Consider the following 23,761-nt stretch of genomic DNA (forward strand, 5'->3'; position numbering starts at 1 on the left):
ATAATACGTGGTCATCGGAACGGACTTATTTTATTGACGGTGTTCTTCTAAATATTACGGTAAGCAGCGAAAGGACCTCCTCCGCCAAGCAATGCTGTGTGAGAGTGTGCTGTGGCACTCTGCTTGTGCACCGACCTCCTCCTGCACAATGCAACTGGAAAGGAATTATCATGAAATGTCAAGTCTGGCTTTAATTTCCTACCCTCAGCCATGAAGGAATACTCTGACGTATTTCCAGAGGACCGGAGCCCTTTTTCACGATGAGAATTTATTGCAAGATAGTAGCGATCGTCCTGTGTTTCGGAGTTTTGCTACTTCTTTACTTTTTTGTTGGGAATGCAGCGGACGAGCCGCCCCTGAAAGAAGTTGCGAAGGATAACTATTTTCAAGCTTCCTCCGGACTAGGAAACATAGTTTCTGTCGACCTTGCAAAAAAATCTCACCCGGTGTCTCAGATTTCACAAAATCAGCCACGTCCGAAACGAAAGGACAGTAAAGTGGGGAGTAGAGGAGGCAATACACGCGCAAATGTTAGGTGGGTCAACGATCCGTCTCATTGCTTCTTAAACTGTTGATCTCGAACCTTTTGATATTCCTGCATCACACCGGTTGTGCATATGTAGCATCTTTATATATTTAGGTCGAGAATAACAATATCGTAATCCATTTCATGCAGGTAGTTAAAGTAAACCGAGTTTCTTTTTTAATAAAAAATATGTTTACATTAGACAAGGTGCGCTCTAGTGATGTACTGTGCTGCCTGGTCTTGAAAGTGGTGGAAGTATGTAGTCAATATTCTGTTTATTCATTCAGACACAGTAGTACACTTTACCGAAGGAAGGTCCTCAAGATATGCATCTTATTTTCAAGGACGTGTCGGAAGTCAACTGCAGAATCGCAATAAGAATTTCTGCTGTTGTTTTTATTCTGGATTGTCTCCCGTTGGTCAGATGCTGTTATAAAATTCACTTACAGGAACACCTTTCGAAGATATGCCCCTTTTAATTTTTTGTCTATACCCCTGACCTGCTGTATTTCATAGCAGTTGTGCATCTGCGCTGATAGACGAAAAAAGCCTTCTCTGTTAAGTCTTCCTCAATTGAATTTACATTACCTTTGTGCAAATTAAGATTTGCGAGGGGCGTATTGTACTTTATTGAAGGTCCCTTAAGTCTCGGTGAGCACCGATGTATTTTTACAAAGCTCCAAAGCAGATTTTAACAGCTTTCTAAAGTAAAGTTTAAGATCTTAAGATCTTAAGACACGTTGAATTACCCCATTTTCGGACCGATATTTGTACACCAGCAGAAGACGTCTGGAAAAACACGTTCTCAATATGTTCTTAAAAAAAAAAGGAAAAAACTTCATTTATACTATGTGTCTGGAATTATGTCAATTATACAGTATATGTAAATATATTATAAATAAAGCTATAATTTTAAATCGTCTAGCCTATTACTGCATTGACGCTTAATTTAGTTACATTTCATTTTGTCTTTATACTCCTAATGATTGTCTTTCTTTGACTGCTGAGCTGACTTAGGAAATGGTTTGTTATCTCGCAAGAACAGCGTCAAAAACAAATTACCTCGTTACACAAGAAAGCAGTCTGAAATGTCTTTAGTCTTTGGGTGATTAGCATGTAGCAGTACAGTATTAACTTTAAAAGGAAGCGGCAGGCTAGCCTTTGGTAAAGAAGCATCGCCGTAAACTGTGGTGCACCTAGATAACGTTCTGAACACCCACATGCTTGTCAGCACTGCAGAACTTCTGTACCCATCGTTTGCGTTTGAACTAAGGTCACCTTGAGTGCAGTTAAATCGCCTTTCGCGCAGTCACATGACCTACTTAAAACCCCTCGGAACGGAACCATCGTGTGGCTCGCTGGATTTTATTTTCATATGGAAATCTTCTAGCTCTGTCGTTTAATGTGAAACAGTAAAGGCAGTGTCTAAGCTGACAAGCAGTGCTTTAGCTTCTTTTCTTTCAATAGAATGGGAGAGCTGTGAGACAATTCTGATGGTTCTAGTAGGTGAGAAACAGTGTGACAAGTAATGAGTTAGATGTTAGTTGTGCCAGTGGAACAAGTCAATTCTTTGAATTGCTGTAACATTACAGCTGTACAAATCTTACAGATTGTCAGATGTAAACTGTTAGTGTTATTCACCGTTTTGAGATTGTCACAGTCTTCTATATGTACAAAAAACCATACCAGATTCTCTAGTACAAAATACTTTATAATGAACCAAGTGTCATCACAGTGTGACACTGCATGGTTTGTCCTTAATAGTGGGCACACCCATGCACTGCTCTGTGCTGATAAACATGAGCATATACTGTACTGTACACAGTATTTGGAGAAACCACAGTATAGAGGTTTATATAGAAAAGAAAGCTCTTGTTAGATGTGTAAGATCACTTTTCAGTGTAAAAATGTATCAGTTGATATAGTATAGTTCAACGTTTTCTGCACAGCAGGAAAACTCCCTGGATGACAAATTGGAATTAAAATGAATGATCCATTGGGTTGGGGATTGTGGGATTAGTTGTTAAATAGTCACATTTTGCTCTCTTCTTTTGTAAAACTATCCTGAGGGATAATATAGACAAAAACCACAAATGGTCAAGCCTCTGACATGCTGAAGAAGACCTCTTATTAATTTCCCACAGACACTGTCTAGACTAAAGCAACAAGAGCTGGCAGAGAATAGCTGTTTCGTCTATGCTTCTCTTAACAGTGGTAAAGCTGGTATGGGGTTTTACATTTTGGAGAAAACCTGCTTATGACATGCATACTTGTTATGTATACAAGATCAATGATCAGCCCATTCTCTCCTAAAGATTTCTGGGGACTTACTGGGTATGAATGGCTAAAAACAACCAACTAAAAGTCAGTTTTACATTTCTGTCCCATTTTTGGCCAGTTTGTCGCAGACATTTTTTTTATCTGCTTCTCTGTCCATCTTTGGATAGAATTGATAGTGTGAACGTGGGCATTTTCATAAGCAATACTATCCACTTGGGACAGATAAAGACTGGTATAAACAGAGGTGATCCCTGAAGAATTTTGATGTAAAAGACAGAAAGTGCAATACTGTAGCAGATCATCAATTGTAACCATTACTAGTAGTATTACCTTATTAGTTTGCATGAGTATACTATCTAAAGTGAATGCACATTTTCACACATTAATACAGAGAGGTATTTACTGAAGTAATGCTGGTAAAGTATGTTGAATACAGCAGCAAATACAGAGTCCCGTCTACTGCTGAACACTAAGACCTAAAAAGCAGCCTGAAGTCATAGCATCACACTCCCTTACAGTGCATTTTATCCGATTTGCTGTGCTTGTAGTTGTTAAATGTGACGTTTTCTTGCTACACTGTTACTTATAGTATATCTGATTTTGATCCTTTTGCAGTTTAACAGTGCACAAATTATTTTTATGATTTAATAACCCTTTCGAATTCAGTGTGTTGATCTGTAAATGTATGCATGTTCCAGAAATAACACTTCCCCCACTATTGGAACTTTATGTATATTTTCCCGTCTTTATCAGAAGGCTGCTTATTCCTGTTAGGGACTTCTTGCTTATTCCTGTGACAGTCCCAGTTGTTCTGGATGGACAAGTATAGCCTGGTACTACAACCCGGACAGGACACAAGGCCATTGCAGGATGCATACAGATATAGTTCACAAGATATCTGAGACACCAGTTAACTAGCCAGCTTGTCCTCGGATGGTCAGAGATAACCTGAGCAGCTAGCGAAACCCAAACTTAATACAACTCCTAATGCCCTTTCATTTCAATGCAAGGTATTCCAAAACTCCTTTAGCAAGAATCGATGAGAAGATCATTTTTGGAATTTCTGTACGTGGTACAGATGAAAGCTATGCACATCATGAATTCTTTACCTAAAGAGATGTGGGAGTGTGGAGCAGGCTACCCAGTCATGTTGTTGTAGTTGATGTCTCGGTTATTTTCAGGCAAAAATATCTGGATGACATTCTTGGATCAATAAACTACTAGCTCCAGAAGAACCAGTTGCTGATTGACCTCTTATTTGTAACTGTTCTTATGTTCATTTTGGTGAGGTGACCGTTAAATAATGATCTTAATCTTTGGTTAACAATTCTCATTCCATTTTACATTTTGAAAGACACTGTTCTAAAGGCATTTTAAACTGTTCACCGTGTTTAGACCTTCTAGAACCCAAACACTCCCTTCCTGGTGAAAGAAGAAGGACACAATCTTCTTAGTTTTCGTAACTCTCATGCTCACTGCTTTTGGAAGAAACAGTTTGAAATTTCCAGTTCAGTCTGGTCATGATGGTAAATGTTTGCAGCTGTGTTATTCAGATTTTTCACAGCTGGCTTGTGATGCTTGCCAATGTGCCTGTTTAAATTTACATACTTTAATTTACTGTAATTTAAATACATTGTGTCCCCTCCCTTCTGTGTTCCCTCTAAATGGTTTTCTTAGTTCTTAGTATTTTTAATGACCACAGAGAGGCAAGACCTCAGTTCAGGGACTGCAATTCTCATTTCTGTCCTTTTTCAGTGCTGTTTGCTGAATATCTTTGTTTAAAATGTTTAGTGTTAAGGTTTAGAAAAAACACCCATTTATTTTGTGGAAAAACACACTTCTATTTGTTTTTTCCCCTTTAACTATCCTGTATTTTTTCAGCTCTGGCTGGTTTTACTGCAGTAGCTCAAAATCACCCTCTATGCATGAGCATCCTAAGAAATTTGGAAATACATTTTTGTACGCTTTGTCAAATAAATTGGTTTACCATAACTAGCTTTAAACATGAGGAAGCCAAATGCAGAAACCTCTTGGCAGACAAGTCTACAATCTAGAGCTGGAAAATCTGTTAATCTCTCTGACATGGCACATGATCCATACTGCAGGGCTTGTTGCAGAAGGCTTGATTCATTTGAACTCTGGTGCACTGCAATGAAATGTTTTTTTTTTTCCTTCGAGGTAGGTTTTGATTCAAAGGAAAAAATATTGTTACACAGTGTGTTTCTCCCAAATGGCTAAAATTGTGGATTCATCGAAGTACTACACAAGTTTTCAGCTTCCTTGGATTTCTGCGAGTACTTGTAAAAACACTGTCTCAGAGAAACATTCACTGCTTTTCATCGGAGCAAAGAACAAGCTGTTCTATTATGATAAAACACTAAAGAATGGCTTGGTTTTGCAACAGCTGATTGTAATATTTCTGTGTTTTGCTTAAAGTAATGCATAATTTTATTACAATGCTAGTCCAGGTAGCATTGCTCTAGATCTCATCTGCCTTACATCTATAATATGATTCCCGCTGTTAATGATAAGGTAAATCAATTTTTCTTCTCTTGAGAGCCAATCAAACAACTGACCATACCGCTTGTAATAGGCCATTGGGGGTTGTGAATAACGGTTGTACTTGCAACTCTATGTCAATAGTGATTATATTTCTTTATACCTATATAGCACGTTTCTGGACACTCCACTCAAAGTGCTTTACAGGCAATGGACTCTCCTCCACCATCACCAATGTGGTGTATCACAATGGATGATGCAATGGCAGCCATAGTGCACCAATACTCTCACTGCACACCATCTATCAGTGGGGAGGAGAACAGAGTGATGAATACAGTTCATAGACGGGGATTATTAGGAGGCCATGATTGGTAAAGGCCGGTGGGAAATTTGGCCAGGATGCTGGGGTAACACCCCACTCTTTTCAAGAAACACCCTGGTAATTTTAATGACCACAGAGATTCAGGACCTTAGTTTTGCATCTCATCCAAGGGACGACACCTGTTTACAGTATAGTGTCCCCATCACTATACTTGAGCATTAGATCCCATATAGACCACAGGGTGAGTGCCCCATACTGGCCCCTGTAAGACCTCTTCCAGCAGCAGCCTTAGCTTTCCCAGGAAGTCTCTCATCCAGGTACTGACCAGGCTCACACCTGCTTAGCTTCAGTGGGTTGCCACTTATGAGTTGCAGGGCGATATGGCTGCTGGCAAATAATGTCAGCATTAATAGATCGACACACTATTCAGTTTGTTTAGCAAAAGATTTGGTAAGAATAGCATTTAAAACAGATTTATAGTGGATATAAAAAGTCTACACACCCTTATCGAAATTGCAGGTTTTTGTTATGTAAAGCCAGAAATGAAGATAAATCATAACAGACAATTTTACATCTTTAATGTGACCTTGCAACCAACAAAATACTGTACAAGAGAAAAACAGACTTTGCAATTTTATCTCACTCTTCCTTGCAAAAAAGTTCAAGCTCCTTCAAATTGTCAGGGGATCTCCTGTGCACAGCCCTCTTCAGGTCATTCCACAGGTTTTCTATGGGATTGAGGTCTGGGCTCTGAGTGGGCCATTACAAAACTTTGATCTTCCTTTTCTAAAGCATTTCCTTGGCTGACTTGGATGTGTGCTTTGGGCCGTTATGTTGGAAGGTGAAATTCCTTCAGCTTCAGCTTTCTGACAGAGGCCAGCAGGTTTTGTGCCAAAATATCTTGATGTTTGGAACTAGTCATTATCCCATCTACAGTATGTTGACTAGAGTCCCTGTCCGAGCTGAAGAGAAGCAGCCCCAAAGCATGATGCTGCCACCACCATGCTTCACAGTAGGTATGGTGTTCTTTGGATGATGAGCTGTATTGTTTTTTTGCCAAACATATCTTTTAGAATTAAGGCCAAAAAGTTCAACCTTTGTCTCTTCAGACCATAATACATTTTCCAACATGATTTGGGGTGATTAAATGTATTTTTTTGCAAAATTTAGATGGGCTTGGATGTTCTTTTTTGTGAGAAATGGCTTCTGTCTTGCCACCCTACCGCATAGCCCAGACATGTGCAGAATACGGGAGAATGTTGTCACATGCAAGGAGTGACCAGTACCTACCAGAAATTCCTGCAGATCCTTTAATGTTGCTGTAGGCCTCTTGGTAGCCTCCCTGATAAGTTTTATCCTTGTCCTGTCATCAGCTTTGGAGGTACCTTTCATTAATAAGATTCTGTAGATGTTTTGTCAGCTCCTTGTGGACCATGGCTATCCCAGTAGGATGCAACCACGAAAGTTTCAAGGAAATCCTACAGGAACAGCTGATTTTTATCTGGGTTCATCAGATTCACTTTCATTGATGGCAGGTCTATACTACTTATCTTTGGACATGATTTTGAATGTGTTAGCTCTGAACACAGCTACAGCCCCCATTATAAAAGGGTGTGCACACTTATGCAACCAGGGTGTTGTAGGTTTTTTAATTGCAATTATTTTTCCTAATTATTATCTATTTGTTTTTCTCTTGAATATTGTTGGTTGCCAGGTCACATTAAAGATGGAAAAATGTCTGATATAATTTATCTTGATTTCTGGCTTTACATCACAAAAACCTACAATTTCAATAAGGGTCTGTAGACTTTTTATATCCACTGTACCTACATTACAGGGAAGCTTGTGCTCTAAAGTAGACTCATAGACACAATATGTTTACTATGAAAAAGCTGTTTCATAAGTCTATTTAGGATTATTTTTGCCAAAATTGTATAGATGTGTGAACTTGATTTGTAATGAGTTTAACCAAAGCTAAAATATATATTTGCTGCTCAAAATAAACTGTTGGGGTCTCCAGGTATCTCCAAATACTTGAATCTTTTAAACAAAACATAGCTGTTTTTAATTGTTAATCTCCTATCTTTGAATATTGTTTAATTTTTTGCATGATCAAGTATGATATTTATGATATTGGTGAAGAAAAGCCTTGACCTTCACATATCCAAAATACTGTTTGAGTCTTTTACCGGTTATCTAGGGAGCCATTTATCACACCTAATCGCTGCTGTGTTAATGTCTTTCTACCATGCAGAAAAACCAAATGAGATGCAAAGTCTGTCCCGATTTGTCTGGCTGATCAGTTAGGGCACCTTGTCATACAGCGCTGATAAAATCAGCTTTTTCAAATTTCACATTCTGTTTCAGCCATACATCATTCCCTTGGTTCTTAGAGTGTGCAGAACGCATTTATTTTGATGTTTTCTCTCAGTAGTATGATCAATTTCACTGCCAGCAAAAGGCCACTTCCTTAAAAAAAATCTACATAGATAAATGATATCCCTGGTGCCAGGAATTTGTTAAAAAATCAAATGCTCAGTTTTCTCAGCCTTGTCACCATGTATACCAATATCCTGAGAACGTGCTGGATGTGTAAATTTTATAAGAGAACACTTACGTCCACAAAGAGAACTATTGAACCTTGTATTTCTTATGCATATAAAATATATTTCTTTGTATTCTGAATACAGTTCCATTCATGCAGCCCATATACACGTTTTCCTTATATCCTTAACTTTTTATGTCAGCCAGCAGGTATAGCACTCTGCAACTCAAAACTGACAGCCCACTGAAGCTCAGCAGGTGTGAGTCTGGGCTGTACCTGACTGGGAGAACTCCTGGGAAAGCTAAGGTTGCTGCTGGAAGAGGTGTTAGTAGGACCAGTAGGGAGTGCTTGCCCTGCAGTGTGTGTGGGTCATAATGCCCCAGTATACTGATGAGGACACTATACTGTAAAAAAGGCACTGTCCATCAAATAAGACTTAAAACCAATGTCATGAGTCTATGTGGTCATTAAAAATCCCAGGGCATTTCTCTAAAAGGGTAGGGGTGTACCCCTGGTGTTCTGGCCAAATGTCCCCTGGCCTTTACCAATCATGGCCTCCTAATAATCCCCAAATATGCCTTTGCTTCATCATTCTGTTCTCTTCCCCACTGATAGCTGGTGTGTGGTGAGCGTACTGGTGCACTTTGGCTGCCGTCGCATCATCCAGGGAATACACATTGATGCTACTAGAGGGGAGTGCCCACTGCCTGTATAGAGCTTTGAGTGGATTGTCCAGAAAAGCACTATATGAATATAAGGAATTATTATTATGTCTTCACTGCTGTTTCTATCATTTTTTCACATTTTTTTCTATCATATTTTTGTAATGATGGTGTTAAATCCAACAATATCCCCAAAACAGAAGCATTTTTCATTGCAGAGGAAGGGAAAAAAAGCACATTGTTTTAACCAAAAAAATCCAGTGGTGCAGATGATCTCTTAAAAGGCAAGGTTTTAAGAAATCTTTTTTTCTGGCTAGCTGAAAATGAATCGAGGGGGGGATATATATGATTCATTTGATTAGGGATTTGACACTTTGTAGCTATGTTTCACCTATGATTTGTGATTGTGATATAATAGTCTTCGTGGATTTATTTTTTAGAAAAAAGAGCGAAACAGTGAAGTTTGCCTTGAAGTATGTTTCTCCAGAGGAGTGGATGCATTTGGCTGTTGTGGCTTGTGGGAATCGACTGGAGGAAACCCTCACCATGCTGAAATCTGCTCTTCTCTTCAGTATAAAGAAAATCAAGTTTCATATCTTTGCTGAAGATTCCCTAGGTCCTCAGTTTGAAAAAGGGGTAAGTCCTGTGTCACTGTGTTACCAGCGGCATCTTTGTGATGTGTAAATGTACAGGCAGTGTTTTTCAAAGGTTCCTCTTGTCATAACTCCCTTTCTATAGTCTTTCGTAATGTGTACATTTGTTTGTTGTTCCTCAGTAGTTACTCCTTCTTGAATTCAGCAGCATGTCAGAATGTTGCCAGTTGTTCAAAAGCTGCTTTGGGTTTGGAGTGTGAAATAAAAGCTGACAGCTCCTTTAATGTTCAACTTTTCCTCTGGCAGTAGAGTATCTTGCAGGACTTAGTTCATTGTGCAGATGAAGCATGGCCTTTTTAAGTGTTCTCCATCACATTAACAACTGTGTCAGACTTTCTGATTTTCTTTGAAGTCTTTACGAACCTGTGCTGGGAACCTGTAATTTTCCATGGTGTGTGAAAAAAACTGTGAGCCATACGATAACATAAAATGTTAATCATTATTTTTAATGACTGAAGCCATGTATAATAATATTCAGACACTGTCTGAAAACTATGAATAATATGGACTTGTCAGATATGTAAAAAGGAAAACAATTATCAACCTTTTCCAGGTGCTTTTTAAATTACTTTTTCTGGTTTGACAGTCCCAAGGCATGGGACAACATATCTTCCTGATGCTGTATCTTTTTCAGTATTTGTTTTTTGCAGTTGTACATGGTCTTCATGTCTGCAGTCAACTACAGTATATAAAAGGTTTTCCTACTGAAGATTTTTGTTGCTGAGGCTTTTGTAACTTCTAATTTGGGATGCTACTGCACAGTAGTATGAGAAACCATGTGGATGTATCTCTAAACTCGGTTGTTTAACTTAAGAAATTGACTGATAATTTGGTTGAATAATAAAATCCTCAGTCAGCAAGGGCCTTTTTTAACACCTTCCACTAAACTTTGATCGTTTGACAAAGCACTAATGCTAGGGCAAATGTGCAAGTGATTATCCAAATCAGATTTGGACCAAGACATTATTTCTGCTACAAGGTGTGTTTGGAATAACATATTCATGTAGAGATCCATGTAGCAGAAGTGGTCAACATAACTTCTGTGGTCTGGGCTCATTAACATGTTCTTGTGAAGAGACTTTGATGATGGAGAAAAGTGCTTTTGTATTTGCGTTTTAAAAGAGTCCTCAGGGGAGGCTCAGTTGTCAGGGCAATAAAGAGTAAGTGGACAGGGCACAATAAAGTGGGCGTTGAGCAGGAACTGAAACATTCAAACTCAAAGGCATAGCAAGCAAATGACAAAAGTATTGTTTAAAAAGTAATAGGAAAATAGTAGAAAATAGAGAAATCTGTAAAATCATTAAGAATGCACAATGTGCAACAGCTGCTGTATGTGAATACTGAGGGAAACACTGGTATATTATGGCACATTAACTGTTAACATACAGTAAATGACCACATGAGCTCTCTTGACCATAAGAACAATTACAAATGAGAGACCATTCAGCTCACCTTCTTTGGTAGTTAGAAGTTCATTAATCTAACCACTTCTTGTGACCAGGCTCACAGCTTCAGCAACATGGCTGGATGGGCTATTACCCAAAGTGCCTCCAGTTCCCAGTTTTGAATGCACTTTCACATAGTGAAGCCAGTCCTTTGCAGGGAAAGTGTACAGGGACAATTAAGAGACTTCAAGTCCTATAGACAGCATGTCTTAGAACCGTGGCAGAAAGCCCCACACAGACGGTGCGAACAGAAGCTGAAAATGAACCCAAGGGCTATGACAATCCTGACAGGCACGAGACCATGCCGTTTCCAAGAATTACGACAGATGCAGCAAGAAGAGGAAGAAGAAGAACTGGAATTGGAATCGGCAGTGTTGCTTTAACGATGTTGTATGCCTGTTATTGCTGTCGCCTTCCACAGCAAAAGCTGAAACTCATGTGTTGTGTGTGCACTTCCGTCCTTGTGCAATAGAGCTTCCACAGCAGGGCTGCAGGTTTCAGAATGCATTGCTCTGGTGACCCATTCTGATACATTTTAACTTGTAAATTTCTTCATCAACAGTATGTTAGTGGTTCACTTTAGGCCACAATAGTTCACTTCCCACTCTGCAGTGACTGGTTCAGCGACCAACTACTTACACTTCATGTTTTTTGTGGCACTGCTTTTGTTCCAAATTTCACTTAAAAGACAAGACACTCAGCACTAGGGCAATGACTTTGCCTGCTGCCCTTGCACCCAGGTTTGTCAAAGTCAGGCCCCTTACATCAAATAAAACCAAGTCACAATTAAGGACCAGTGCTCTTATTTATTCATTTAATCATTCTCTTTTTATTGTTCCTGCTGGGTGCACTTACACTTCCATACTAATGTCAGAGTTCTACCTGTGTGGCTTTTCATAATTCAGGAGCACTATAGGAGGCGTGGAGTCCTTTTCCCTTGATTATTAATGTTTTTACTCAGTAGTTTTTCAAGATTGTGTACCTTGGTCTGATTAGTTTACCTCTTTACCCAGGGTATGTAATTGGTTATTAGGTCAAAAGAGAGTGTTGCAGAAGAATTTTAAGGTAGCGACGATCTGTGTTTTAATCCTGGTTTCAAATGTGTGCATTGTTGATTTTAAAGTGGCCTGAAAACCTTTTTAATTAAGACATGTCGTGGATTGGAGCTATATCTATTTTTAGTTGCTTATTCATGCCTTTTTAATTGTAGCTTTTTGTGCGGCGCTGGCCTGTCAGCATCCAGCTGGACCCTGTTTATTTCAGGTTTTGTAAAATTCTTACTGCTTTGTGAGTCTGTGAAAAATACACTGCCCAACTCCTTTATTAGGAATAATTTACCCCCAGTGAAGCCCAATGAAGCAAAACATATATCACATAATCTGATGGAGATAAATAAGTAAAGAGGAAATCATGAAAAAAGCAAACTATTGTGCATTGGTTCCTTTTAAAAGGAAAAAGCTGCTGAGGGGAGTGATTGTTGAATCTGTATCTGCTCTTTGCCTGAAAACACAGCTGTTGTAAATCTACATTAATTATTTCTCTGTCAGCAGAAATACATGCCAGCACATAATGTTTTGATTTCTTGTATCCACGTATTGTTAAATTATACTGTGGAGTATTGAGGAGCTCAGAACTAAGCAGAGCATGATACACCTTCACACACAGCACATTTAGGAGGTAGCTCAAATCACACAGTATATTTTGAGATATTTTCTTTCACAATCTACAGAGACTTCTCTGCTTACTTCAGTACTCCTCTCCAATAACTAGAAAAGGAAAAACAGGATTTTTGGCAAATGATTCAATACTTTATTCTGTTCTCTAAAAAGAATGTCATATACATTCAATTTTTTACTTTTTAAATTAACAGAACTTCACATGCTCATTGCGTTGCACAAAGGTTTGCATTTTTTAACTAATTAAACATATTTGCCTGTTACTAGATTTCAATGGTTGATCCTATGTTCAGAAAAATTCCATCATTATCCTATGTTTGACTTCCATCAAAGACAACGGGGTCAGCTTTATAGTAGACATCAGATTCTCACAATACTAAAGCCTATGTAATATATCACTGATGCCTTGGCTAACCTTTTTAATATAACCCTTGTACTGTACGTGTGATATGTTCACGTTATAAAAATCAAGCTTTAAATTGTATAATAACTGATTCTCTCTTTGCTTCTCTCTTGGGATATGTTAGGACAAAATTAGGTTTGTATTAGCACTCAAATGTTCCTGTTGAAATATAGGCCTATTTTAAGTGAAGGGAATTTCAGCTGAAATGATTCTGTTTTTCCAGAGTGGTGACAATCGTACAATAATCAGGAATGGAGGGATGAACTGCAAAATGGAAAACACTAGACCTCTAGCAGTATAGTTTATTTGTAAGATTGCATTACTATTAATACTATTACATGGGTTACAAATACCATGTTTCTTGATTGTGGTCAGGATCTGACTAATGGTCAGATCTAAACAAAACAATTCTTAAATGATGCATTTCTCCGTCCTCACCACAGATATGACTGTCTATGTTAGTATCAGCATTGCGTTCAGAAACATGCCTTTTATTTTTTTTTAAAACTTGAAATATTACATTCAAGACAGGTTTCTGGTTCGGAATGAAAAACTCATCATCCGGTCTGTTTTTGTCTTTCAGCTGAACCAGTGGCCTCACCCCATTTCCTCCAAGTTTCAGTACAGTATCTATTCCATCACTTTTTCAGTGGGCAACACACAGGAATGGAAGAAGCTATTCAAGCCGTGTGCAGCACAGCGCCTCTTTCTTCCGGTAAGACTTAACACGTTTCGTTCAAATGCACTGCACAACACGCACCAAAACACTTGGAAGTGTTGATACTGCCTGAGTCAGAATATTAAAACAAATGGGCTCTCAAATCCGATTTTTAATGTGGCTTTTTTTAGACCAAAGCACTCAAATGCTTTGAAATCTTTCAAAGCTTTCAATTCCTGACTGTGGTTAGCGCAATTATTGCAGATAAGTGGTTGATGACAACAAATGTCAAAAACATTGCTGTGCTCACGTGACACTATTATTTTATCCCTCAGCTAACTCAGATAAATATGTTTTACTACATATATATTGAAACCATTTTACTGTAGCTCTTATATAATTTTGCCTAAAACAGCAGTAGGTACGTTCCTACACTAGACAGTTATTGTTTTGCCATCCTGCAAATTAAATTGTAGGGCTTTGGTAATATATTTTACCAGTTCCTAGGAATTAATTCATCATGAAATACAAATGGCAATTTCAATTACTTCTCTTAATGACATTTATATGCAAACAGGCTGAGTATCAAGGAAATGAAAGACTAAGGACCTCATAGTGGGATGTGAACCATTGGACTGATTTCTTGGTGAATCTGAGTTAATTCAGTCACAGTCGGGAAGCAGTTTCCTGTGTCTTTCTCTGTATGTTTCTGCTTACTGATTGATTGTGTTTTTTAATGCTTCACACCTGAAGGTATCAAATGTATAATTTCTGGTGTTTTTTAAGATTTGTTTTTTATTTTAGCTCTCATCACTGCTGTGACATCTTTTTATTCTAGTCCTTAAAAGAAGGCCAAGGCAGACCTATGTTTGTCAGAAGATTAAAAACCCAGTCTGAAAATAGGAGTGAAAAACACTGTTGGGATTTCTGATGCTTTTGACTTGTATTTGTGTATATCAGTTAAATATAGTGAGTTCAGAATAAAATGTACTCTAATTTGCTTCCATTTTATCTTGTAGGATATCTCAAGCAGATAGTTTTAAAAGGAATTTGTACCCTTGGATGAGATTCTTATTAAAATTTCTTTTATATTTTATTTTCTTTCCAAGGGGGTTTAAAATAGTTTCCACAATGTCATTTCATTTTGTAGGTTGGTGATTTTAACCCACAGATCTGCTTTATTCTATTAATTTCAGTGCATGTGTTTTTTTTTAACAAACAGGTGATCTTGAAGGAGGTAGACTCTCTCTTGTATGTGGATACAGATGTCCTCTTCTTAAGACCCATGGATGATATCTGGACCTTTTTGAAAGAGTTCAATAGCACCCAGCTGGCAGCCATGGCGCCAGAGCATGAAATCCCTAAAATTGGCTGGTACAGTCGCTTTGCTCGTCATCCATTTTATGGAGTGACAGGAGTCAACTCAGGAGTGATGCTTATGAATCTGACACGGATAAGAAGCACACTATTTAAGGTAGGGAAAACAGTCAGAGTCACGGTTAAGGAGGATGTGAATCTTTAATTTATTGTGACTATCAAGGATATGCATAATATTTCATAGTACTTTACCCCCACTAAAATTTGTTTTTCCATCAGCTTTTTGATATGATATATGATCTGGATTGATCTCTGCTGATCAGTGTGAAAGCTGGTCGGTTTGATTATGCACCTTGAGTGATGTATTTTCAGCATCACTATCAGACAGTTACTTAAGGCCAAGTCCAAGTCTGTACCATGCCTAACCTATGGGTAAGGAGAATTAGACTTGTGCTTCTGATTTAAAGAAAAGTGTGGTTAGAAGACAGAAATGTCTTTGAGGAGTCCAATGGGCAGAATGCGTGCATTGATGAAACATTTTAAAAAAGAGGTTGGCTAGTTCTAAACATTTCTAATGTGCACAAGTTAAAGTGCCACACATACATTTTGTGTCCACTTAAACTTAGATTGTATTTTCAGCTCTGCCTCTGAAACTCTTAAGTGCTGCTATTTCTATTCAGATGCCTTGAAAGGGCAGTGAAATAACGGCTTTCCTTTTCAAATGTCACATTTGCTAAAAATGTGTGTTTACAAAACCCTGTCAGTTCAGAGCATTGAAAGTAGTTGTTCCTGACATTTATAAGGGAAAAAACATTTAATGCAACATTTCCTTTCTTGTTAATCCTGCAGAACAGCATGATCCCTGCTGGTTTGTCATGGGAGGATCTCCTTTACCCTCTTTACCAGAAGTACAAAAATCATATCACCTGGGGAGACCAGGACCTATTAAACATCATTTTTCACTACAATCCAGGTATGCAGGTATTTCAGATCACATATGTCTTAACAAGGGGACAGATAAAATATGAGCATTAGTCCTTGGGAGTTTCAGAATTTGATTGCTCACTGAAGCATTAACCTCTAATTTAGTTGTATTGACTTTTGGGACCATGTTATAGCTTCAAATGCTGTGCAACCGCTCTCAAGGGATAAGGTCTTTGCAAAATGTTTTTTTTCTGTAAAACAGAAAAGGAAAGACAGATCCTTTTTAATAATTTCTGTCATCATCCTGTTTTAAAAAAAACTGTTTTTCCTATTTTAATCATAAACCTTTCCTGGCTCTGCAGAAAGGAGTAGGTGTTCTGATGCACTCACTTTTGTGATGAAATTCTTGCTAACGGTTGTTTCAAGTGTTACTTTTCAGTGTTACTGCAGATTGGCAGGAGATAATTGGGAGAGGGATTTAGCACCATCCTTGGCAAACTTAAATCAGTCTTCTGCATAAGATATGTCTATGTTTAGCTCAGTATGTGGAGCAAATGACAAGTGGGAAATGTAAATGCACAGCTGTTTGCCTCAAAAAATGTTTATAATAAAATGCTAATTTACTTAAATGGACCTTAGCAAAAATAGCAGAGGTAGGATTGAATTATTACCTACTGTAATAGGTACACAAAATTTTCTGTCATCTGTGTTTTACTAAAATGCATCTTAACGGGGAGGAGCTGTATTAAGTGATTGCAATTAATGAGATATCCAAAACCATGTTACTGCAAATATATATATATTTTTTTATAAAAGTATTTTGTAAAAAAACAGTGCTAAGTGAGTTTGTATATGATTTCGCCTTTTTCTAAGAAAACAGACATGCTACTGTACATCTGGTTCCAAATTTGTTATACTGTATAACATACAAATTTTAAGCAAAAAAAATGCATGTGTATATTTAGTATCTGTTACATTAAATATTTCAGGCAGTTCTCAATGTGGATATTTGATCATTCTACAATGCAGAATGTCTCCAGTGCAGCTCCTTCAGATTACACAGATTGCTCTTATATTATAAATGGTTTTCTTTATGTTCTGTTGAATTTAGATCTGGAGATTGTGATGGTCAGTCAAGAATGATGATTTTATGCTCGCTCAACAATTTTTCAGCAGTTTTGGAGGTTTGCTTTCGATTGTTAAATTGCTAGAAAAATCCATCTGTGACCACCTTTGAGCTTCATAACAGGGAAGCAGTTTTCTGGCTAAAATAACCATCCCTCAATTTTAACAGCAGCACCAGGGCCAGGGAATTAAAATCTGACACACTTTCATACTTCACAGAAGCGATGACATTCTTTTCAACAAGACACTCATCATTTCAGTCCCAGTCGTTTAGCTCATTTACATGTCCAAATAGGTTTTATGGCCCAGAGGTTTTAAAATGAGGACCCAAATAGAGAGCTTTGAGGAGGGCTCACCATGACTGGATTGAGCAGTACGTAATACCTAGTCAACCGGCCAGATATTGTGCACATCCTGTGTTGTTCTATTTAGTTCCCTTGAGTTGATGGAAGACAATCATCCTTAGTTAGTTAGGGATAGACAATGAATGAATGAATGAATGAATGATTCAGTCAGAGGATCTAATCCAGATCTTTCTTATTGGGCACGGGGTGTCAGTTTCAACAGGATGGTTTGATTTTTTGTTCCAGACTCCAACAAACGTATGTATAAAAATTATTCAATTCTTATTTTTAAAAGCACTTTACCTCTGTTTGTCCTCTGCACACTGAACTGTGTCCTCTGGTTGTGTTAACACTTTTAGTTCTGAGGATGTTCATTGGTCAGGGTGTTTGGAAATTTGCTAAATTTTAAGACTAAAAAGATTAATTTCTTGTAGGCGGTCAGTGTAGGGCATTCATTTGAGCCTGTCAAAGCATCTAGTCTCTCTGATCTGATTGCCACGTGGTAGCCTTTTTATTACATCATGGTGACAAAAATTGTACACAATATTCTAACTGTGGTCGTACTAGTGCATTACATCTTAATACCCCTTGATTTAAATTCTGCACTTGTAATTGTATAGAGTATACCAGTCTCCTGTTTGCCTTTTTTATTGCTTGCCCATTGCTTTTTATGACCTTTTTTATCCAAGTGGTAGTCCTGAGGTTGCTCTAAATATTAAATATTTTAAGTTTCTTTTGCAGGTTCTGCAATTTGCTAACCTTCCTATTTTGGTATTGTCTATGAACCTGACTAATTTGCTAGCTACTGTATGCCAGCATCTAAACTGAGAGACATTAAAAATGCAGCAGATGAATATTAGTTATTTGTCACAATTGAGTTTTTGGTGTTTTTGATACCTCTGAGTGGACCCTGCTAGTTACAGCACATGACCCTGCTGGACTATGCACCCCATTTCTGTACCCAGCTCTTGATTCACATATATGCTGTGAAATACCTTGAATGTCTTCTGCCTGTGATTGATTTTAGAATATGGAACATTATCAAAAGTCTTCTGAAAAACATAATGTACCAAAAATGCTCTGTTTGTATCTGTTACTGCTTTAGGTAGTTAAAAGAAAACTTGATTGTGTGAAAACACTTGATCAATGCAGGCATTTCCTCTAGTAGCTGCTCTGACAAACTGAGCAACAAGGCTGTCATTACCCTTGTCTTCCATTCAGTTTCGGCTGCTGACATTGTTATTGTTTTTGTACAATCTATGTGAGGAAGATAAACACTCCACTAATGTTTTTCTTATCTCCACAGCTCTCACTTAGCCAAGTATCAGTGATATGAATTCCATCATCATTGCATGCCAATGTAGTTCCTTCTACATCTTCTGTTTTACTCCTAATACATCTGGCATTAAGGCATAATAATTTAATTACCTGGTCCTTTAACATTTTATGTCTCCCTTGGGTTCTGTTTCTGATTCTCATCCCTGTTTGTGATATTCTGTGTGAATATCCCATGCAGAATTTTTTTTGGACTGTCCCTTTCCATTCTAGTTAAAATATATTTTTTAATTTCTCTATGAATGCTTGTCCCTACAGAACTGGTGCCCATCTCATTACTGTACAGATGTACAGATGGCCATAAAACGGTGTTCAGAGGCCTAAAAAGCTGATAGCAGGCAACGTCCTCACCTACATGTTACCTCGACAGATTACTTTTTTGTAACTGCGTTTGTCTTTGCGTTGTGCAGGCAGGTCCCAGGAAAGACCACTGGTTGGGTCCTGCTTTTCACTTAGTGTCTAAGGTCTGAATGTTTCTTGAATACAAAGTTGTTAACACCAATGTCATTTGACTCGACATGAACAACACTGTTGGGACCTTACCTGCCTTTTTTAAGAAAACTGTTTTCAATGGCCATCATTTGTCTTCAGAAATCTTCTAGGAGTTTTGAAAACCTACCAAAGGATCACAAAGCAGTGTAATTTTACATGACCAACTTTTGGATTTTTCATTTCATCCAGTACTGATACTCTTACGATTATTTGTCCATCCATTATCAGAAAGCCGTTTATTCTTGGCAAGGCTCGTGATAGCCTGGAGCCCATCCCAGAAACAGGGCGCAATGCAGGACTGCAATCTAAACAGAATGCCAGTCCATCGCAGGGAGTACACTCACACATAAGTACAACCAGGCCAGCACATCTTTGAAAGGAGAGTGAAAATCCATGTAAACATTAGGAGAATATCAAATTCTACACTGAACATTCCCAAGTCCAGACTCAAACCCAGAGCCCGAGACCAGCAGCGCTAATTGCTATGCTACGAGATCACACCCAATTATTCATGTTTTCATTTATGAAAGGGTATGAATCAAGTTGAGGCTAGCTGTGTTTATATTTTGAGGGCATTGAATGGTGCTCTTATCATCACACACTCTATTTTGTCTTCAGAAACGGAATTACAGAATGCCTCTCTTCAAGGACAGCAACGAGCTATTAAAATGAAAAATGTATTACCGGGATTAACGAGTAGTCATTTTATATAAATAGTGATGATAATGAAACATTCGGCTGTGCAGAAGCGTTCGAGTGTGTTTGTGGATGTAATACGTCTTCACTGCTGCAGCTAGTCTACGTGTTGTTAGAATGCAAGAAAGATCATTTTTATGCAGGTTGGGGTCACACTGTGAAAGAAACAGGATAATAAGCCCTATTGGTGATGACAGAATTGTTTGACTCTATATACTGTTTTTCATACTTTATCACTTACATTTCCTGTATAATAAAGTATTTCTGCTGTTCCAAATTTTCATGCGTTTCTGTGCCAGCCCTGTGTTGTGACAGAACTGTTGTAGTCTACAGTGCTTGAATCCAATTCCTTTTCCTTTGTAGTTTTAAGCGTGTCTGTGAGAGCAGGAGAACCAACCGCTCCCAGAGGCTTTGCCTGCAGTGATATCCACAGGTGCAGCGAGATAGGCAGGATATTAAATATTTTTAACGCCGGGATGTGCTTTGGCAGATGTGTTTTGTTTTGTCTGGCAAGAGAAAAAAAAGCAATGTTAAGCGGATTCCCGGATTCCGCCTGCAGGAAGCTGCCAACAGACCATTCTGAAAAAGGGTGACTACTGCCTGAGTGTTACAAATGCTGTTGCTTCTTTTATGACCTCGAATCCTAAGAATGTTGTTTTAGTAATACAGAATGTTCTAGAACTTTACGATTAAAGCAACGACTGTCTATTCAACACAGAGATTATGGCACGAGACGGTAAATTACATTCCGGACATTTCCTGTGTCGTTGTTCAAAGCCTGTGTGCTTGATTTCACCTCTCAGAGTGCCTTTACATCTTCCCATGCGAGTGGAACTACAGACCAGATCACTGCATGTATGGCAGCAACTGCAAAGGAGCTGAAGAAGAAGGCGTGTCGGTCCTGCACGGAAACCGTGGTGTTTACCATGATGACAAACAGCCCGCCTTCAGAGCTGTGTATGAGGCCATCCACGATGTGAGTAGGCAGGCTCTGCACGTAAAGAGAAGGAGGCTGCCCTGGCACAGGGTCACTGGGAAAAGCACAAACACCTAACAGAATTCAGGCGGTATCTGAAGTTTAAACACAAATGTACCACTGGTTTTCCCTTTAGATCACAGCACAGTATTAAAAGATGTAGCATTTATTTTTTTGTGAGATGGGGCAGGCAATTGTTTGATGTCACATTGTCTTGGTTATTTCAAACCAAGAAAAAAAGACTTAGAAGGAACAATGCTGCTGCTAATCTTCCATTTTGTACATTTTTAAGACATGATTTTTAAGAGAAGACATTTACAGCACAGTGAGTGGTGCAATGGTCATGTTAGATTAATTAAGTAGAATCATTCTTATTATGGGCAGCATGGTTCAATTCCACAGTTCCTGGGTTCAATTCCATACCTGGGATGCTGTCTGTGTGGAGTTTGTATGTTCTCCCCTTGTTTTCATGGGTTTCCTCCAAGTGCTCCTGTTCTCTCCCACAGTCCAAAAAAGACATGCTGGTAGGTTAATTTACTTTTGGCCCTGGCATGAGTGTGTTTCTGTGTGTGTCTGCCCTATGATGAGCTAACGTCCCATCCAGAATGTACCCTGCCTTGAGCACATTGCTTGGATGAAGCAGTTAATGGATGGATGGGTCACTTTATAGAATTAGAATGATTTTAACTTCGGTTGAAGAATATTATTGAAGGAAAATCTAAAAAAAGATGGCATGTTCAAGCTTTGAATTCCCCTGTTGCCCAAAAAGCTACAGACTTAATCAAAAAAAGCACACACAAAATTTCTGTTAAAATATTATAGGTAGTTATTAAGCTATTTGTATTTGACTTAAAGTCTGAATGTTATTTTTATCATTTTAGTTTTATTACATACCAATGGTGATATATTAAAAACAAGTTTCCCCTTTATCTTCGTCAATGTCTTAGCTCCCTCTAGTGGTCCCAGTTTTAACATTTGCACCATGTTAGAGCAACTATTGACATGTAGGACAAAACTTGGGTCTTAATTTAAGACACAGAAGGTTTTTGCCAGTTTTTCATCTGTGGCAAAACTTTTTTTTGCATGTTAGGGTTTTGCCTCATCTGCTTGCTCTACATCATCATGTAAATAAAGCTTTTTTGTATTATTCTTTTCATGTGATACATGCAGATCATGTGATACATATTTTAATGGAAATCTTAAGACTTGCTAAAATCAAATATATTTCATAACTGAGGGCCGGATGTTTTTTTCTCTTTCAGTATCCTTTTGAAGAGAACCTGTTCCAGTCATTGTTTTTCCCACTCCAAACTAAATTTCTGGACACGGTCAATACTTTGTGTGGCCGCATTCCTCAAGTTTTTCTGAAACAAGTGGAAAAAAACATGAGAAAAGTTTATGAGCAACGTGTAGTTGTTCACCTGAGGCCACCACATAACTAAAAAAAAAACTGTTTTGATTCTGATTCATCTGCAAGGAGCTGTACAACCACCAAAGACATTTTCTTCTACAATGGGGATTTTACCATTGACATTGCAATGGGAAACTTGGATAAAGTGAAGCTTTGTGAAGAAACTTCCTTTGAAGGTGGACTTAAAATACCCATCAGACATGCATCTGACATGTTTAGTTTATTTTTACAGCTGTAAAATATACAGCTGTTATACAGAATTCTTAATTCTTCTTAAATATGCAGGCTCTCTGAACTGCCTAGTTTCAGTGTAGGAGTTCCTAATAAAAAAAGAGTGGAACTGAAAAGCACTCCCTTTTGCAACTGCTGGACCAGAGAATTGTTATAATTGTAACAACTTTGTTTTGTGGGGAAAATGAGTGGTTTCGTAGCACAAATATCTTTAAATGCCTGGGTGCTACTGTATTTTGTTTTCAAATGAATTTGAATTTTGAGCCGGGTTTGTTAGTGTACATTGTTTCCATTCCATATTTGGGGAGCCCTGTGTCATGAAATGAAAAATGTGAAATTCAGCAAAGGAATAGTTATGTGGATGCTGTGAAGGAGATCAATGTGTACACAAGGAGTTTCCTGGCTTTTTGAAGAAAAGGATCTGTATCTTCCCAATGAGGGAAGAAGAATCAGAAAGCAAAGACCATAAGATATATGTAAAAGATAAACGGGGTCAAATTATGTGTTCAGTGAATAGGTTGATTGTTTTTTGCAGTTGAATATTACTGATGGTTTAATAACAAAGGACAATGCTGTCATTGTGAAGTGTCAACAAGGAACTCCTGCTTATATCATAAAGCAAGACTGTCTTTTTCAAAACATAACACAGCAAACATTTAGTGTTCTAATCATTTTTAGACTGTCACAATTTCCAAACCACAAATAATGTTTTGTGGCAAAAGTTGTTGGTAAAACATGTTCTTTGACAAATGTTTACTATTGAAGTTTCAGCAGTGGACCAGTTGCATAGGAACACCTGCAAGTATTTTTATTCACTGTGATGAAATGAGACATTTTACTGTCTGAAGCAGTGCTACTTATATGTTTACTTTTTGTGAAGTATCAAAAGCTCAAAACGTGTTCAGGTGAGTTTTTAGATGCTTCACATTAATGCTACACCATATGTAGTTGACCCTTTTTTGTATTAAACTACCAAGTGCACTTTAAATCTGTGTATCAGTGTTTTTACTTACAATTGAAACAGTAAAATGTCACATCCCTGTGTTGGTTTATTTGGATAGGTTTTTTGGAGCTGGATAGGTCTCTGATTTCCAAATATCTATGAGCGGTCTTCTTGAGAATGAAAGGATAGTGCAGCGATACAATATCAACTACAGAATATACTGTATGTGTCCTATTTGTAAAACAAATATAAGTTTTACACTTTTCAGCACTTTTTAAGTTTGTAAAAAATGGATATC

The 23,761-nt window shown here is 38.0% G+C and overlaps 1 protein-coding gene across 1 annotated transcript; it reads left to right on the forward strand.

Moving 5' to 3' along the window:
* Positions 1-86: 86 nt before the first annotated feature.
* On the forward strand, positions 87-23,508 carry gxylt2 (glucoside xylosyltransferase 2). The gene is made up of 7 exons (XM_088636340.1): positions 87-535; positions 9,275-9,470; positions 13,595-13,726; positions 14,892-15,143; positions 15,836-15,959; positions 20,706-20,878; positions 22,141-23,508. The coding sequence occupies exons 1-7, from the start codon at positions 261-263 to the stop codon at positions 22,318-22,320; spliced, it is 1,332 nt and encodes a 443-aa protein (XP_088492466.1). The 5' UTR covers positions 87-260; the 3' UTR covers positions 22,321-23,508.
* The last annotated feature ends 253 nt before the right edge of the window (positions 23,509-23,761 follow it).

Source organism: Lepisosteus platostomus, chromosome 6, assembly GCF_059453375.1.
Source record: "Lepisosteus platostomus isolate fLepPlt1 chromosome 6, fLepPlt1.hap1, whole genome shotgun sequence".
In the NCBI taxonomy this organism is placed as follows: domain Eukaryota; kingdom Metazoa; phylum Chordata; class Actinopteri; order Semionotiformes; family Lepisosteidae; genus Lepisosteus; species Lepisosteus platostomus.

What these genes read in the sequence shown, in the direction of transcription:
- gxylt2 (XM_088636340.1), top strand. Translation starts at nt 261, where the DNA reads ATGAGAATTTATTGCAAGATAGTAGCGATCGTCCTGTGTTTCGGAGTT. An exon ending in GTCCTCAGTTTGAAAAAGGG is followed by an intron (nt 9,471 to 13,594) that starts GTAAGTCCTGTG and finishes TTTGTCTTTCAG; the next exon opens with CTGAACCAGTGGCCTCACCC. An exon ending in CATTTTTCACTACAATCCAG is followed by an intron (nt 15,960 to 20,705) that starts GTATGCAGGTAT and finishes TTCACCTCTCAG; the next exon opens with AGTGCCTTTACATCTTCCCA.